Source organism: Stegodyphus dumicola, chromosome X1 (genome assembly GCF_044657685.1).
Source record: "Stegodyphus dumicola isolate Sdum_Otavi_A_Nest chromosome X1, ASM4465768v1".
NCBI lineage: Eukaryota > Metazoa > Arthropoda > Arachnida > Araneae > Eresidae > Stegodyphus > Stegodyphus dumicola.
In genome coordinates this window covers 93,339,892-93,360,302 of record NC_140780.1, presented here as the reverse complement: position 1 = coordinate 93,360,302, position 20,411 = coordinate 93,339,892, and the positions used below count along the sequence as shown (strand labels likewise).

General features: G+C 32.5%; 1 protein-coding gene across 3 annotated transcripts in view; it reads right to left on the bottom strand.

The window, feature by feature from the left end:
- LOC118185264 (tyrosine-protein kinase Fer-like) overlaps positions 1-20,411 on the bottom strand; it is a 120,953-nt gene that overhangs the window by 23,588 nt on the left and 76,954 nt on the right. For all 3 annotated transcript variants that reach the window (XM_085808283.1, XM_085808284.1, XM_085808285.1), the window contains 4 exons: positions 11,459-11,659; positions 3,825-4,001; positions 300-513; positions 81-204 (listed from right to left, as the gene is read on the bottom strand). In XM_085808283.1, coding sequence (XP_085664409.1) covers positions 81-204; positions 300-513; positions 3,825-4,001; positions 11,459-11,659 — 716 coding nt within the window. The remainder of the gene's footprint in view (positions 1-80; positions 205-299; positions 514-3,824; positions 4,002-11,458; positions 11,660-20,411) is intronic.

Genomic DNA, 20,411 nt, shown 5'->3' with positions numbered 1-20,411 from the left:
ATTTGTATGCTATTTTAAATAGCTTACACATGGACATAAATCACAAGATTCATATAATTAATAATTATTCGGTTTCTTACCTATGAATACAGTTTTTACTTTCTAGATACTCCATTCCCCGAGCAGCTTCCAAACACATTGTCAGTAAATCAGTAATGATCAGAGAATGCTTATGATTTCTCAAAAAATTGAGAAGGGAACCACCTAGATTTACAGTAATATAAATTAAGGAACAAAATTAAAAGTCTCAAATGTTAATTATGTGCACTTAAGGTAATTATTATATAAAAAAAGCCAACCTGGTACAAGTTCCATCACTATCATAATTGGTTGTTTCTGAACACATATTCCTATTAATTTAACAATATTAGGGTGATCGTACTGCTTTAAAATACGCCCTTCTTGTAGAAATCTCTTTTTCTGCTCATCAGGAAGGTTCATACGACATGTCTTTACTGCTACTTCCATACCACTTGCTTTTAAAACAGCTCGATAAACATCACCAAAGTTTCCCTACAGGTAAAAATAAGATCTTTTTTTTACACTTTGAGGAAATTCTGCATCTCATTGGCTTAGTTTGCAACAATTTTAAGAGTATTAGTATTACAAAAATTTAAATAAAAAAGTAAAATCTCTTGATAGAATTGAGGGAACCCGTAAGTACTTAAAACAGTTGCCCATGTTTATGAAATTTATGAAGAGATATATATCTAATTAATAAGATCACACTGCCTTTTTTCTAAAAACATTAATTTTGAAGAGTTAGCATGCCTGGCTCATCCCTTTGACATAGAAACAAATATGTAGTAATTACAGATACAGCTCAAACAGAATAAAGAAAATGCCAAAATACTTAAAATTACAAGTTAAACTCATAGACAAGAAAATCAATCTGGGTTTACATCTGTCAGGTAGCATGAAAAATGATGAGACATGACTAATGGGAACAAAATTAAGACAGAAAAGAGATTAAGAAAATTAATTCACTAATAATCCATTCATCCAAATTCACAATTTTTATTCAACTTCTGGCCATCACACATATGCACATAAAATCTATTGTCCTTTATTACTAAAACATATATTTTAAAATTATTAGTTATGTTTAATTTTTTCCCCTTCCTTTCTCTCTGTAAAAATTTCCAAACATATCTCCAGTATGTTTTGAGACTTCTCAAAAATGAGACAGAAAGCTTCCAACATACAGAAAGATAAAGCCAAATTTAATGGATCAGCAACAAAGAGACATACATTTGTTTTCTACTTGAATATTTCCCCAAAATGTTCTGTAATAAAATTTCACTTAGTTTTTTTACACACACTTGATAATTTTTAATATGAAATACAGTACAAAGTTCATAATCCAGACTTGCCGGGACTTATTCCGGATTAGGGATTTATCCAGATTATAGATCATCAATTTAAATCTGGTAACATGGCATGCAGAAATTATAAAATTAAAAATATGAAACCGTAATTTATGAAATAAAGAGCAATTATGAACTAAAGGCTATCAAATTTTACAAAAAAAAAGCTTAATATTTATTCGTTTACTTTATTAAACATTTCTTTCAACGTGCGCATGCGTAGAGCCACATAATGTATGCATGCATATGCATGCATATTTTGTATTCTTTACACATGCGCGTAAAGAATACAAAAAAAAAAAAAAAAAAAAAAAGTTCGTGGCCTTAGAAGTCCGGATAATGGACATCGACATTACGGACACTGTACTGTATAACTGAATAAATATTATTTGCAATAAATTCTCACAGTCATTAAAATTATATAAATAATCAGATCAAATATTAAACTCCTCAAATTTTTGTGAGCTGGAGTCTGATAATCATTACCATAACACTGAAAGTCGAAAATATTTCATGATCCTGAATGATTTACATACAGTGTATGCCTTTTTAATTGATGTAATTTATGAGCTAATAATCCATTAACCGTTTCTGGCACGCCACCTTTTAAAGTCGGAGTTTTGACAAAAAAAAAAAAAAAAAGGTAGGCAGTCTAATTACGCCTAGAGGAGTACACAAGTAAAATTTTGTGAAGCACTTATCGTTTTAATTCAGTGGATGTGCCCAAAGTGGCACACTGATTGAATAGAGCTTAGAAAGAGTGCTGAAATGAGCATTGTTGTCAATGAACTGATTGATGAGATGCGGAAAAACAAAGAATACACTCTCAGTTGTCCTAGATTATCGGTGAGCCTGGTCTGGGCGCACCTAGGGTTGGCCGTTTGATTTTAGGCAAGATTTCAAGGTAAAAATTTGAAACTAATATAGAATAAGGAGATTAGCATATAGCCAAAAAAAAAAAAAATAACATAGAAATTTCGTTTCAAACAATTCTTTTTATACCCTAAAAAATCTAGGAGATTTCTTTTAAAAATGAGGGTCTTAAAAAACTAAACATGGCTAAGATATATGGACTGGTTTGTGTTGAGCTGCCATCTACTATAAATAAAGAAGGTTCAGAGTAACCTATAAATCCTTTTTTATTCAATTTTTCCGTGCGTACAGAAGGAAATTTTTAGGTGTGTCCAGACTGGACACACTGTGCCGCAAAGAGTTAAACTAAATGGCATTAAAAATCTGAATCTACATAAAAATCTTAATTGAACAGCACCTCTTTAAATTACTCATATCACTTTGCTGTAATTATTTTTCAATTTATTCTAACCAACGATTTTCTGATTTTTCTACAATACTATTGGAAAATGAGAGAGCCAATGTAAAGAAATACCTAGATTATAAAACTGCATCGCTTCAAACCTGTCACATTCATGTGATTCAAATATTAAAGTGTGGCTAAATAATGTTTCGATAGATGTCAAGAGTGAAATTCCTTAGCCCTTCAAGGCTATGCAAGATTCTGCATAGAAAGCAAGGCTTTCCAATTTGTTACACATGAAAATTTCTTCCAGCTCCTGATATATCAAATTCCTGCTTGGTCATGCATTGGAAGAAAAGCAGTCAAATACATAGGGTCATTTTGGAATTATAATTAAAAATATATCCTTACTTGTGACGTTCGGGGAGGAACTCTGAAATTTCAGGGCCAAACCCTTAATGCTCAGAAAGTTAACCTCAGCGTGGATTTGTCTATTTATGCTTTGATGGAAACTCTCAGTTTTTAGTTGGACACAATTCAGTGCATGGTCTTAGTCCTCAGATGGTCTTATTTTACAAAAATAATGATACAACAATACCAAGAACAGTTTGTATGATGAAGATATTCGAGTTTTCAGAGACTAGGAGTCAAGGTCTACAACGCTAAATCCATTATTCAGCAGACCTTGGAATGAAACTGAAAACAACTCTGAGATCCGAGCAACCTAACACAGCAGAAATCAAAATCTATTTGGATGATATCTACAAAGGAAATCAAATATTTCTTAGCATTTTAATATTTGAAAATTGTTTCAACATTTAGCAGTTTTTGAATAATTTCTTTCATTCTTTTTTTTAAACACTCCGAGCATTCTTATACCACAACTCAGCCACATATGTTCGGATCTTGTAGTAACTGAATCAACTTTAATTAAATTTATGGTATAGAACAAAAGTTATCATTAAGATTACAAGAAAATAGAAGTAATCACGAAGTAGGAAAGATATTTTTCATGTTTCTTCAATGAAAAACATCACCATATACATATAAATTATTATTCAAAGTTGAAGCTTTCATTAGGATACAGAATATGTATACTTGCACAGAGAAGAAATGATTTCACTGTTTCCATGTTGCCACACTTAGAAGTGATTACAGTTACATATTCATTTTCACATAATTAAAAATGTAAGAATACTAACCCGTCCAATTTTTTCAACAAGTTCCACATCATCATTATTGAGCTCCCACCTTTCTCGCATGACAGGCGACTTCAAAACAGCACCAGAGCGACTCGTAACAGGTTGTCCAGAGTGAAACTGATAAAGTATTAATTCCTGCACAGAAGGAAATGCTGGTCCTTCAAATCGAAATTTACCCTACAATATCAAGAAACAGTATTTAGCAATAGTTTAGGTAAAATATAATTTGCAACATTCAGAAGATGTTAAAAAAAAATAAGTCTAAATTTTAGTATTACACATATTTTTGTCCAAAAATTATATACAACAGAATCACAATGATAATGCTTTAATCAATTAAACACAGCATGGATCGCTGGGATTCTATTACATATATTTTTCACATAAAATAACTCCATTCGAACTAAACAACCCTTAAAGGAAAATGGCAATTTTGAGAAAATACTGACATTTAAATAACTTGTTTATGCAAAACCAGCCAGATATCTAATGCAGAAAATTACTGCCTTTTTGCATGACAAATATAGGTGCTCATTAAATTGCAAGATTACTTCAAATTAAACAAAATATAAAATGCAGTTTTTAAAGACACGTAGCATTCTGTGCAGTAAACTAGAAAGCTTTCTGCTTTACCATTTTATATATTAGCCCATATCATTAGAATGGTTCAATAAAATACTGAAGTCACATAAAAATTTGTATAGTGCACATTTATTACACAAGAGAAGATGTCAGTGTTACTTTCCATTATATAATCTTGGAATAGATTTTAAAACTTAATGCATGTCTACAATTCTCTCTCCCCCAACACAAAATGGAAAACTATCGCGAAATGAAGAACTTTCTAAATTCATTTGAAAGTGTGTGTGTGTGATTATGGCAAAGCCTCGAGGGCTATCTGCCTAAGGGGAGGGATGCCTTCGTGGAGGACTTTCTAAGGGAAACTGGCTCGTATACACGTTACACATGAGGAAAACCACGAAAACGCCCATGCAGCCAGCCCGTTTGCGGGATTCGAACCTCGGACCGAACTACCAGTGTTCAGCGACTTTACCGCTTGGCCGCTGGTGGGCAATTCATTTGAAAGAATCAGCTATCAATGCACTTCAAACAAATTTCTTTCAGACAGCTTTTTTCTAGTGCTTATGATTTATACAAATAATGATATACAAATAATGCAATTCAAGTTTCAGTACAACCCTCACACTTTAACAGCACTATAAAACTGCAAACCTCAGTTTCCAAGAGGAGTAGCATGAACAGCTTGATTTCTTATTTAAACCCTTCATAATATAAAAGTAGTACACTTTTAGGTTTTTATTATTAAATCAGCGCTTTTTAATACAATGACAGATGAGAAACGCACTCGTGATTTTACTGCTTGCAATGTTGAAAAACGTTAACACGTTGCGTTGACGGTAATGAAAAAAGTGGAAATTCTGCTAAAGATGGAGGTAGATGCATCTGCTCGGTTTATGGCAGAATTGTATGGAATTGCCACACGAACTGTGTATGATATACAGAACAATAAAGAAAAGCTGTTGAAATTTTACAGCAACAGTGATTCTAACACCGGAATCCGAAACCAGAAATCTTTACATGAGATGAAATCGGCAAACCTTGATGCTGTCTCATACGAGTGGTTCCGACAGTGGCGGAGTGATGGGGTACCTATTTCAGGACTACTCCTGTGAGAAAAGGGGAAGCAGATTCATGCTGATTTAAAAATAGAGGAGCCTAATGTAAATGAACAATATAATATAATCAGTTTATATATGTAATAATAATTTAATGCATATAATTAATTATTGTATTAATGTATATATTAATTTAAGTAAATATATCCAATATCCTTATTTATTTTGCACTTTTAGTCTGAATCTGAAATCTGCACAACCTCTCGTCCCAAGCGTTGCAGATTTCTGGACTTCTACTGTATATCAAATAAGAAAACAAACTTTAGAAAAAAAAAAAAAAAAACTGAATCGCAAACAGCCTCAGTTGCTACAAACAGGGAAATAAGTAAAAGCACAAAAGTGAAATGCTACAAGAAGACACATGGCACTGGACAACTGACCTTGCCTTACTTTTGCATTCAAATATAAAAATATCTCCTTACAATATTCCACACTATCTAGAAAAGTGCCAAGACTTTTTTAGTTCAGCACTAAAACATGCTGGAAATTGAAACATCCCAATATATTTACCAAAAATGTAACAGAATAATATCCTTCAATGCATTAGAGCATTACTCCCCAAACTTTTTATCGTCGTGCACTGATCAATGTTTGATGATTTTACCATGGCCTGCTGATGGAGGATGCTGATTGTTTATTTTTTATATAATTTTGATTTAATAAATTTAATTGTATTTAAACATGCCTTCAAAATAAAATACAGTTATGCCAAGAAATGAATACAAAATGATTTAACATTTTAACTCACTAGAATGCTAAATCAATGAGAAACCTGAGCTTCTTTCTTTGCAAATGAGATGGTTCCATTTGCCGGGGGGGAGGACAGGAGACAATGACAATGAAAGTGTGTTGCTTATGTCCAGTTCTGTTGTTTTGTTTTGGTTGCTGTCAATGCAGAAAACCCTTGTTCCTTGGGCTCCTTACAATATTTTTGGGTGGCCCAGTATCATTTGATCCATGGACCGGTACTGGTCAAACTAAATGTTAGAGCAGTCCCATATACAAAATTTCAACCTTCTACGGCTAATCGTTTTTGAGTTATACAACATAAATATACACATATGGTACATACATATGCATAGACATCATGAAGAATCCCTTTTGTAGAAAAGTTCTTCATTCTGTTTATATGTACAGAGATCATGCAAAAAAATCATCCGAGTGGATATTTTCATTGAAATATGAGACTTGAATTTTTTTGCGACTACAATACTTCATAAAAAAAAAAAAAAAGAGAGAAAAAGAGAGAGAGAGAGAGGGGGGGGGAAGCATATTTCAATACATATTCTGCTTGCAAATTCTTTTATTAAGAGAATGATGTTGCAAATATATAAAACTACAGAAATAAGAGAATTTATAAATCCTCTATAAAGTGACTGAGACTCATACTTGCCAACCTATGACACTCAAAATTCAAGAGATTTTTCACAATGTTAAAAAGACTTTAAATGATGAAAATATAGTTTTTAATAATGAATTAATTTCAAATAGTAACTAATTCTTAAATGCAAGCAAAAAAAAATACCTTACACATAAAAAACATTTTTATTACTTGCAATCGGTTAAGAAAACGAAAAATAAAACTTTAATCAGTTTTCGTACAAATGTTATAAACAGTGGCAGATTTTGCTTTCTTTAAGAAAGAAACGTCATAATTTTGTTCATAGCAATTGCCACGTAGGCCTGCTTTCGCTAATAAAAGTTTTTCTAATGTGTCATCACGAATATTAGATCTAAATTTAGTCCTCGTTTTCGCAACAACACTGAAAATCCTCTCACACTCTGCATTACTATGGGGAACTGTCAAGATGGCCAACATAATTCTAGACAGTTGACTATATTTCAAAATTCCAATTTCTTTAACAATTGCACCTGTTTTGGTTCTTGCACTTGAATATTTCTTAGCGATCTCACTATCGGGAAACATTTTTCTAAATAAAGCTGCAGCGTGATCCGATGCATTCAGTGGCAGGTTGTACTCCAGCAAAAATGCAGAGAACAGACATTCTGCATTAATAACTTTTTGGTCCTCTGTTTCTGAAGAAAAATTTAATTTTCCGTTTTTTTTCAAAACAACTCATGTTGTCCTTGTGTTTTTGTGTACGCAGATGTTTGAGAACATCTGCCCTTCTACCATGCGAAATAAAAAAATCGCAACGACAGGCGGTACACATTGCAAATTTATTACATTTCCTTGAGGAAATAATGGAAGGAAAGTCAACTGTGTAGGATTTTTGAAACGTACACGATTATTTCACCTTTCTCACAGACATAACAAAAGATGATAATTTCTAAAACTATTTCCCGAAGGCATGTGTACTCACACAACTCAGGACAAAATGACCGAAATGACTAAAGAACATCCAAATAACAGTTTGCTTTGTCCATACTGGCTAACATATGCCAGATGACACGCAGTGGAGCACGATGCCCATTGGAGAACTGGAGAACGACCTTTCTGGATACATATATGCTCTCACTCACAAAGCAGAAGTTATCTAATTCGCAAGGTTTTGTTTTAGATATAAGCTAGAGAAAATTCAATTGTTTTCAGACGTCCAAAATCACTTTTTTTTTGTTGTTCAAATAACAAAGCATTAAGCCAAGTTCCATAAAAATCGTGAGAAATTTTAAGAATAAGAAAAAGTCGGGAGAAATATATTGTAAATCGGGTTGGCGGGAGAGCGGTTGAAAATCGGGAGTCTCCCGCCTAAATCGGGAGATTTGGCAACTCTGGAGACCTATTTGGTAAATACTTATATTATTCTGTAACTGAAATTTTTAAAGTCTATTTTAACCATTTTCTTTTAAATAGTAAGTGCTGCTTTGAAATGTGCATTTTAATACATTCACTGCCACTGAAATTACTACGAAATATAACTAGCCCCCCAATGTAATAATAGCAGTAATGGCATTTTTACCAACAGCATTTAGATGGAAAACTGCTGCTTTCATCTCACATAAAAATTGATAAATTAAATGAAATTTGTTTCTAAATCTTTCTGATGGAGCTTAGAACTTTCCCTTCATTAAAAGAAATTAAAAATTAATAAATTAGAAGTACTACATATTTCATAGCATTATCTCTGATTAAAAACTTACTTTTACCTGGCTGTAACATTAATCACTTTGGGAAAGGTGGCTGTAATTCTCTTATACAATTAAAAATCAAATCTAATGTAATAAAGATCAATATTAAAAGAAATACATCAGATAAAAATACACTAACCAACCCCTGAAAATGCAACACCAAGAAGAAGTAGCAAGAAAGTGATGAAACTCGACAAACAGAGAGACAGCAACAAACAATAAGTGATCGTTATTTCAAAATGCTTTGCATAATACAGAGTGAGAACAGCTTTGGCTCAGTAGCTTCTAGGACCACTTTGGACAGAGGTACATGAAGCAACACATCTAGGTACAGAGTCTATGAGACCACATATGGTATCCTGAGGAATGGCTCTCCATTCCCTGTTCACTATTGGCCACAGTTCGTCTTCTGAACACTGCAATGACAGGGTCTGCAAATGGCGTCCAATCACATCCCAAATGTGTCCGATTGGTGAGAAATCAGGAGAGAACGGTATCCACGGAAGCATCTGTAGTCCTTGCAGAGCACATTGGCTGATGCGAGCAGTATGTGGTTGGGCATTATCCTGCTGTTAAAAGACACTGGATACTTCCTGAAGGTAGGGGAGGGTCACTGGCAGCAGCACATCATCCACATATCACTGGGCTGTCATAATGCCCTGTATACAAACTAGAGGTAACCTGGAATCGCACACACTTGCACCTTAAAAGATGATGTCATGCAATGTGCTGCCGAAATGGACGTATCTCCAATACTCATACAGGGCAATTATCATTAGAGAAACAGAAGCATGATTTATCTCAGAATATGACCCAGTGGCTTTCTGTTATTCACACTGCTCGAGCATGGCACCATTGCAACACTGGCATCTATGATGTGGGGTCTACGGCTGTCTTAAAGGATGCAATGAATGCAGGCCACTAGCCACCAATCAACGGGAAATAGTTCTAGTTGATGTGGGAACATTCAAGGTGTCTTGAGCATGCTGCAGAATGGAGGTACAAGTGGCTTGCGGGTACGGCACTGCTTGTCGGCAGATGCATCCGTTCATGGGTACTGACATCATTCTGGCACCCCTCGAACTTACCACATTTACTTGTTCCAGCCTTTGTCCCCACAGCCAGTGCACTGTGGACACATCCAGGTGTGTGTCAGCTGAGATTTGCTGTATGGACAAATCTGCCCTTTTCAACTTGACCAACTGCCTCCGTTGATGATGGACTGGCATTCTTTGCTATTACACACATCCTCTGAGACAAGAACAAATTTTCTATGATGATTTCCCTAGCAGAAATAACAGCATGAAAATTAAACACTCCGCTGGTTCCTTCCTTATATCTTCTTCAACGAGCGCTAGAGAGCTGCGCATTTCACATCATTCGCATAACTCAGTGACATGCATCTATCTATCCTGAAATTTGCATAATTTTCGGGCCACTTGTTCTTGGTGTAGCATTTTCAATGTCGGCAGTGTACGTACTCAGAGTTAAGAGCTATCTTTTATTAGAAACATTATGCAATGTGGTAAAGTCTCCTATTAATAAACTGCTATGAGACCTGCTGGATATCCTCAACTGCTAGTTGAAAAACACATTTTTGGGGATCTTAGCTTCCAACAAATCTTATTAGTTGACCTATGTGGAGTAATTCTATACTCCCTCAGAACTGCAGGCAAAACATTTTCGTCAACCTCATAAAATCTCCTAGGTATGTATGTGCAACAGTTTTAGCTGGAAAAATCCCATTTAAACAAGTACTAAAAAAACATTTCTTGGAAAAAATTCTTATAGCGTCTTGCACTGATAAATGAAAGTGTTAAATAAACTCGATTACAGTTTATTGGGTTACATTAGGAGAATAATATTGTTACCCAATTAAGTAACTCTCCTGTAAGTTTTATTTTTAATATTTAAAAAAGTAAAAGGCCATTTTCACACTTTGTAAACTTAAAAAATACACATTCAAATTGATATTAAGTTTTCCACTTCATTTTTCATTTAAATACCGATACACTAATTATTTTTTTTAATTAATCACAACATGGATCATACTGATTACATTATATACCTGTTTCTCATAAAATAACTCTAGTCTAATCCCCTTAGAGGTAAATGGATATTCTGAGGAAGTACTGATATTTAAACTACTATATGCAAACCGAATTAGATCCCTAATGCAGAAAATCACTGTCCGCTTGAAAAAAGAATTTACTGGAACCTCTGAATTTATTCATTCAAATATATTATCATCATTCACTGTTGTAGACTAAAAATTACTAAAATGAAAGATTAGAATTAAACAAAAAAAAAAAAAAAAAAAAAAAAAAAAGGAAAAAACTTCCAAAAAATGATTGCCCTGCATCTAATTTTAAATTGTATAACTTTTTTACACATACAATAAATATTCGAAATAAGGCATTTTTCAATCTGAATTAAAAAGTTATTTTAGCCGAATGAAAGAAACCTCATCACTTCTATCAAACAGGGAATTATTCTTTAAATTTCCTCCTGATTAACTAGTAACTTCATTAATTAGGGCTGATTATATTTTAATTTTGTGGTTCATAATTTAGATCTGTTATAACCATGCCCCCGTAACAACTTATCAATTATTAAATACACATTATGAGAAACTGAGGTTCTCGTATTATACATAGGTTACACGAATACCATCTTTAAGAATAAAACACTTTTGTTAATTAAAATATAAAAAGGAAAAAAACAAATAAAATTAGCTTAGCTGTAAAAACAAAAACATCTTAACTATGATTCTAAAACACATATGCATAGTCCACAGTTTATGCACATGCTTTAATTTCAGAAAATACCAAATTTCTAGATACATACATCTGGTGTGGTTTGTATGATAAAATGTTTGTGACCTTCCCAACAAACAGAAAGGACAATCTGCTTGCTATCATTTCTGTATGTTTCTCGAACTAAATAATCACCCTCATTTACTAAAAGACGAACTACTTCTTCTCGTGGAAGAACTCCATGAAACCAATCTTCATCCTGAAGACTAGTATATGAGGGATTTAAAATCACCTGAAATTGAAAGAATATAAGATAATGTAAAGTAACTTAAAAATTACACAAATGGTGCAAAGAATACCAATACTAAACAAATTAGTGTTCAATTACAAATTATTAACAAGAGCTTTAGTATCTGTTTATTTACTTTCCCATTTCAGATTAGCATGAATGAATAGGTTACGCATAGAGCTCACTTAATATTTACCATATAAGGACAGAGACAAGTTATTTTATTTGTTTACTTCTATCATCTTCAGATGCAGGTAAAGTATATGCACTATGTACTGCAGTTTTGCCAAATTCTTGTTAATCTACTATATAATAATATTCAATAGTTATAACATATAATTTAAATTCTGAACTCAGATTTTTACTACATAAATTTTTTATTTCAGTTTAAAACCATGGGCATAATCATGACATGAGTATTAACCGTTTGACTGCTACACGTGCAAAAGCGATGCGTTCATTTGTCTCGAAAACCGTGATGCAGTTAGTTACTTTAGAATGCACTCGTGTTACAAAGTACGTGTAAGGCCAGACTACGTATGTTCACTTCCACGGAGCACCAAAGACACACTGAAACTCGCAGCGCTTTTGCACCACGTAGCAGTCAAACGGTTAAGTATAAATGACTACTCAGGCCACACTGAAGTAAATTCTTGCATGGCATGAACATTTATTTCCATATTTCTTTAACACTAAAATGAGTAACTTATCTGATACCCCTGAACAGCAGTCATGTCATTTCGATATTAGTGCTTGAAAATCAATATTATAATCTCTGAAAAACAATAATCTCTTCTTTTAGATGAATTATTATTATTTTGAAACATTTCCACAAAAATAAGGTAATTTATGTCAAAAATTTAAACATCGTTATATTTATTTTGCAGAACAGTAACAAATGAGAGTTAATTTTATATTACAATAAAAATAATACATATATATATATAATATAAGATAAAAAACAGGCAAGATAAAATATTAACTTTAATTTGCAATAGCTCCCTTTATTCTTTTTAATTTAAGACACTCCAAAGATGCATATTTCTAAACACTTAACCTTAAATTTTGTAGTCATGCATAAAAACATGTCTGCCTTTCTATCCCAAAACTGAATTCTCAAATCTGTTTTTACGCAGAAAACAAATACCTTTTCTTTCAAGATTCCAGATTTAATGATATTCAAAGGAAAAACACTGATTATTTCTGTCATGCAGAATGAAATACGATACTAGAAGTTACTGGAATTCAATTTCTGAAATAAATCTAGACCTATTACGTTCTTTAAAAGCCAAAAGCAGTTAAATTTCATCAAACTGCACAAATTAGAAATTTAGCACATACACAAATCCATACCTAGATAATGAAATGAAAAGCTTGTACCAATGCAAAAGAATGAGCTGATGAAATTTCCTTGAAGTTCTTCACATTTTTCTGATTACTTTCTAATGAACAGTATAAACTTTTCATACTATTCATATGGGAAATTAGTAAGAACTCCTCTAAAATAAAAGTTTGGGATAAAAGAAAAGTTACCAGAGGAGAATCTACACCTAAACTTGCCAAACAAAAACACATTGGTGACAACTTTCTGATAAATTATAAAAGATTAGATGGACCCATAATATTCTGATAGTCCTTCCATTAAAAGCTCACAGCTTTTTCAACCATTTTTAGTACCCCTGCTTTCATAGAAACTCTTATATTTTTCTCAAACAATTATCATGAATCATGCATAACTGTTTTATGAATACTTCAGGAAATTATAAACCTATCAATAAAGCTAATAAACCTGGTTGATTTGTTGGCACTAATAAACAAAATTTCATACATGCTAAATATATGTACATATTTTTGAAAATTGCTTTAACAAAATCTGGTTAGTTTAAAAACAAATTAAGCAGTCATAAAAAGGCTGAAAATGATCTACCATAGCCAAGGAAAGCCAATTTATCATATTTCTAGGATTTAATGACTTATTCAATTATATGCTGCAACTTTAAACCTTAGTACCAACAACACAGCATAAGACATTCTGATTCAAATGAAACCAAATAAGTGAAATGCTAATATACCTAATTAAAAATTATTATTATAACAGCATTGATTAAATGACATTACTACCTATTAATCAGCAGGGATGTTATTCATCACTTCCATCTGAATATAAGTCACCTCACAGAGTTCAGTTCGTCACAGCCATCTCATTCCATATTATTATTATTATTATTTTTTAACTAACCAAAAGTACTGGTAATGAAAAAATTTTAAATAAACACTAAACTTATTTTGGATTAACTGCCTTACAAGCTATGGCATTTTTTCCTTTTATTAATTAAAAAATATAATGTGGACATCACATAACATCCTTGCATGGCCAATTAAATTACACACATTTTTTGCTCCACTTCATTTAAACTTATTTCCTCAAATTATTCTAAATTGAATAACCAATCCCTCAGGGGAAGTTGAAAATGGCAAAAAATTGCAAATTTTGAGGTTAAATATCCTGGCCAGTTTTTATGATATGGAAGTCAAACTTTTTATAATTTTATTTTTTTACAAGTATAAAAAAAAAAAAAGTTTCCGAATAATACAAAGTGGGAGAGGATATTTTCCACCATTTTCATAAGGAAAATACTAGTGAGTTTGTATATGGACAGCTTTTTCATGAGAACAGACAAGAATATATTTCATAAGGAAAATACTAGCGAGATTGTATATTGACAGCTTTTTCGTGAGAACAGACAAGAATATAGCACTTTTACTCCTGTATATACAGATGGTTTCAAGAAAGTTGATCATGTAGGAACATCCTTTGTAATTGGAGACCATACTGAGAGCAAACGACTGCACGATGCTTTCTCTGTATATAGTGCTGAATTAACTGCCATTTATCTTGCCCTCACTTTCATATCTAAGTTACAGTAGAAAAAGTTTATTATTTACACAGATTCATCAAGTGCTCTAAAAGTCTTAAAAAGTTTTTCTGATGCAGATTTCTTAAAGGGGAGTGTTACAAGAAAAGGTTACAATTTCTGATGCAGAGATAATCTGAGTATTAGAAAGCAGCTGTTTTGATATGTTGTTTATAATGCTATAATAAATTTCAAAGTACTTGCCAGATTTTACAAAATCCGAAAAATCTACAGAGCAAATAAATGACATCTTAAATTTAAATCAAAAGTTAAAAGAGACATGGCTGTGAAATTCTCTATTGCTGGATCCCTGGCCATACAGGTATAGAGGGAAATGAGCCAGTGGACAGAACAGCAAAGTCTGCATCCGTGTTATTAAACTTGCCTGTCCTCTACAGCGACATCAAAAAAGCAATCTCTGGCAGGATTCTAAACACATGGCAACTCTTCCGGAATGATCAGCTGCTGAATAAACTAAGAAAAGTGAAGCCTAAGGTGGAATACTGGAAAAGCACTAGAAACCTGAGGGAGGAAGTGTTGTCAACACGTCAAAGGATTAGTCACTCTCGTGTCACACATAGTGCCTTTTGAAGGCCAAGAGTGAACCTGTTTGTTCTTACTGTGGGAGTGTTCTGCAGTGCGCCACTTTTTAATTGACTGCTTATATTTTAACACACTTTGTTTAAAGTATTTTAATAACTGTGACTTGCCTCTTCACCGAATTATCGAGAAAGAGGTCAATACTAATAGGTTTTTATCATCTAATTTGACAATACCCTTGTATTTTAATGTAATTTACTTTAATATCTCATGTTTTAAGATTTTATGCCTGCTTCACATTTCATATTTTTATATAAATCAGTAAAGTAACTTCATTTCAAATTTCATCATTTTATTACTTCTGATTTTATATGTTGTGTTAAATTTGTGCTGATTTTTAGTTGTTTTGTGTGTTTTATTACTGAACATGTGTCTGGCGCTAATAACCCTTCCAGGTTGTGCGCCATATAAACACTAATCTAATCCAATCCAATCCAAAGTGGGAGACTGCATTAAAAGTTAGATTTTTGTTATTTGTCAAAAATTCCTCTTTTTAAATTTTGAAATTGATAAAATATGAATATTTTATAAGAATACGAATATCTATGAGGAAATTTCAGCATTTTGTTTTATTTGTTGTGATAAGAATAAATTTTATTTACTTTTCACTAGACTTGTGCATCATTACAAACTCGTATGCACGCAACAATTTTGGTGTCAGAAGTGGGATTTGAATGACAATGACAAGAGCAATGGAAGAACAATTAAGGTAAGTACTAGCAGCCTTTGCTGGGTTCAAAGAGAGGTGAAAACTGGCCAAGAATCCGTTAAAGGTGAGATGACAGCTGGCCAAGAATTGGTTAAAGAGATGCAGGTGGTTCAAAAAAGATGAAAGTGGTCAAGTATCTGTTAAAGCAGTAACGTAATGCTGTTAAAGCAGTAATGCAACACTGTTAAAGAAGTAATGCAGGCTTTTCAAGGAGGATGGAAGCTGTTAAAGAAGCCATAAAATGTGGGCCAAGAGGAAATTAAGAGAGAAATCACATGTTTTGAGTTATGTAAGATAAAATATGAATATTTTTATCATTTAAAACACTTCTGTAACTAGAAGTATACGACTATGACTAATGATTGCAAAAATAAAGGTTGGGAAAGGGGTGAATACCCATACATATATATATTTATATATACACGCCTGGTTTTGCAAATTGAATAGATGTTACAGTACTCCAATGTACAATACATATGTGTGTGTGTGTGTCTCTATTATATATATATACACATTATATTTTTCAGCAGTCGTGACAAAGCTTGGCATCAAAAATTCAGGCATTGCTTTTGCAGAGTAAGGCGAAATTCAAATGACGAGACAAGATGATTTAGCTTTTTAATTGCACATTTTTATTTAATCCAATTAGCAGATCATTTTCCTTTTAGATGAAACTCTCTAAATTACATATCCATAGTGATTTTAACTAAGTATAATTGAATTTAAACTTTTTGCGTCATCACTATCTCTAAAAATGAAAGAAAGATGGACAGAGCAGCGCAGAGGCTTGTAGCAGCGATAGTAAGAAGCAGTCTGACTAAAAAATGGCGCATACTCAGTATTTATAGTAGCGATTACATAATAGGCTAGATATTCTAGAAGGTACTGGTCTAGGGGGAAGATCCTAAATTGCAGAAAGTTAATTGGAGGTTAAGTGTTTGCGTAGAGCAAAGCCATCGTATTTTTTTATATTTTACATATATATGAACACATTTGACATTGCCGATTGCATAGATGTTATAGCACTCCCATATTAAAAATTTCAGTGCTCTATGGCTAATCAGTTTTGAGTTATATAAGATACATATATATGTGTGTACAAACGTACAAATGCCATGAAAAAAATTCTTTTTGAATCAATATTACAATCTCTTTCGAAGAAAAAAAATCCTTTACTCTGCATGTACGTACAGATGCCATGCAAATAAATGATCCAAATGGATGTACGAATGGCAAAAATGGATGTTTCTATTGACATATGATACCCAAATATTTTTTTCATTACAATACTTCCTTTACTTTGTACCAAGAAGTAAAGGGGGATCCTGGAGTTCTAAGATGCCATTAATTTAAAAACACTTCCCCTATTTAGAGGCATTAGTATAGGGTTAAATTTCATGTTGCAGTGAAAGAAATCAGACAACAAATTGCTGACAGTAATGTTTTTATGGACTAAAATATTTTATGTAAGGAAAATGTGCTCTTACCATGAAAGAAATATTACGAAAATACAGTCAAATACCGAAAATCTGCCGAGCTGAAATCCGGGTTGCCTCTCAAAATATAAACATTTAGTTTTATAGGTTCCGGAAACCATAACATGGAGTATGAAATATCGAAGAAAAAATACTGACTGGATAATGACATCATAATTACCGAATAATGACGCGTCATAACGGAAATACCAAATTATTGACATCAAGAGTTTTTCCCCCTCCAATCTGCATCGAGGTAAAAAAGCAGACGATTAACTCAACTCTTCTTTCAAGTTTACACTTCACGTTGTTGTACTTTCTGAGCTTTGTTATTTCACAAGATTGTTTAGAGATATTGTTTTTTTTTAATCCAGATATTTTGTGGATAAATTAATAACATTTTAAATTTCAACACTTCTTAATACAATGACAGATAAGAAACGTGCTCGTGATTTTACTGCTTGCAATGTTGAGAAACATAAACACACTGCATTGACGGTAATGAAAAAAAGTGGAAATTCTGCTAAAGATGGAGGTAGGTGCTACGGCTTGTTTTATAGTAGAATCGTATGGAATTGCCACACGGATTGTGTATGATATATGGAACAATAAAGAAAAGCTATTGAAATTTTACAGCAACAGTAATTCTAACACCGAAATACGAAACCGGAAATCTTTACGAGGCGAAATCGGCAAACCTTCATACTGTCTCGTACGAGTGGTTCCGGCAGCGGCGGAGTGATGGGGTACCTATTTCAGGACTACTCCTGTGAAAAAATGGGGAAGCAGATTCATGCTGATTTAAAAATAGAGGAGCCTAATGTAAATTAACAATATAATATAATCAGTTTATATATGTAATAATAATTTAATGCATATAATTAATTATTGTATTAATGTATATAATAATTTAATTAAATGTATCTAATAAGTCTTATTTATTTTGTCCTTTTAGTCAGAATCTTTTCTGTCTTGACATCCGCAAAATCCTAAAATCCGCACAACCTCGGTTTCCATGTGTTGTGGATTTCTGGAATTCTACTGTTTCCTTCTACACATTCTCACCAATGCTTATTTAATTATCTAGCAGAATGGAATTAGTCTGCAGAGGATGTTCAGAACGTGGGAGGGTGAAATGAAAACACCGATATGCTTGTTAAGATGTATTTAAAAATTCTCAGAAATGCTGAAGTTAGTCTGCAGAAGTTATAATAATGAAAGTGAAATTCCAAAGCAAAAAATATATCTTAAAAATGAAACAGTATTTATGAATACAGGAAAAGAATATATTAAAAAATGTTTGTAAAGTTATAATGTGGCAAAGTTTAATGGAAGAAAAGTAAAGAAATGATGAAAAAAACTTAAATTCTTTAAATGGCAATAATGGTAATGCAATCAATTGAATATGGGAGGGGGAGGAAGAAAGAAAGAAGAAACTTTTTTCATGTATTATGATACAAATACTCATGCTTTTAAACTAACTTGAGTCCCTGAAAAAAGAACAAAACTTATTTTTTCAAGCAACAAGTGTATTCTATGCAATCTGACTCAATTCTTTGCTTGTGTTCCAATGCAGAAAAATAGTAACTATGGAATTTCAGTTTCTTAACCATTCTCACCAATGCTTATTTAATTATCTAGCAGAATGGAATTAGTCTGCAGAGAGGATGTTCAGAACGTGGGTGGGTGAAATGAAAACACCGATATGCTTGTTAAGATGTATTTAAAAATTCTCAGAAATGCTGAAGTTAGTCTGCAGAAGTTATAATGAAAGTGAAATTCCAAAGCAAAAAATATATCTTAAAAATGAAACAGTATTTATGAATACAGGAAAAGAATATATTAAAAAAATGTTTGTAAAGTTATAATGTGGCAAAGCTTAATGGAAGAAAAGTAAAGAAATGATGAAAAAAACTTAAATTCTTTAAATGGCAATAATGGTAATGCAATCAATTGAATATGGGGGGGGGAGGAAGAAAGAAAGAAGAAACTTTTTTCATGTATTATGATACAAATACTCATGCTTTTAAACTAACTTGAGTCCCTGAAAAAAGAACAAAACTTATTTTTTCAAGCAACAAGTGTATTCTATGCAATCTGACTCAATTCTTTGCTTGTGTTCCAATGCAGAAAAATAGTAACTATGGAATTTCAGTTTCTTAACCGTTTCTAGCTCCGATTTTTTTTAAATTTCCAATCCAAATAAAGCATTTTTTAATTGCTGAAAATTAATATATGTTCTATCCTGAATCAAAAAATGTAAAACATTTTTGTTTGTGAGCAGTACTTTACTTGATCTACTGGTGGTTTATACATTGATATTTACTGATCTTCAGTGTTCCCTGCTATGCACCCAAATTTTAAATTAAAAAAGTACTTTGTGATATCACATATATCAAATTTATTGCTTTATGGTATTTAAAATAAGTATCTGCATAAAACAGCTATTAAAAGTACGTAAAATATGCTTTACAGCATTTTGGTTATTGTTAAAATATTTTAATGGATTTTCTATTTGTTTAGCTACTTTTTAGTAGAATTTGCAATTACAATTGTTTTACGTTCCTGAGCAATGCAGCACGAGACTTATTTGAAGAGCAAATTATGCTGGAAAAATTAAAATACAGGAGCACGCACATTTAACATTTTAATAAATAGATACCTCGCAATTGTACTACTTTGCTATCCAGAAAAATCGAGAAAATACCAGAATGATCTCGTGCATGATTAAAAAGCTTATAAAAGCTGGAGGAAAAAATCTCAATTCAGTTGTTTACTTAGTGCTGTTATTGATTGTAGCAAATTTGCAGTGAGATCGGATTAACCTTCTCAGTGTTTTGAATTGAGTTCTATTCAACGTTTTAGTAGTTTAAGAGATAACTACTCTGAGATATTGCGGTACTGTATGAATATCTCTGAGGAAATTTCAGCATTTTGTTCCATTTGTTATGATAAGAATAAATTTTATTTACTTTTCACTGGATTTGTGCATTCAATTCATTACGAACTCGGGCCCAACAGCGGCCGAGTGGTAAAGTCGCTGAACACTGGTAGTT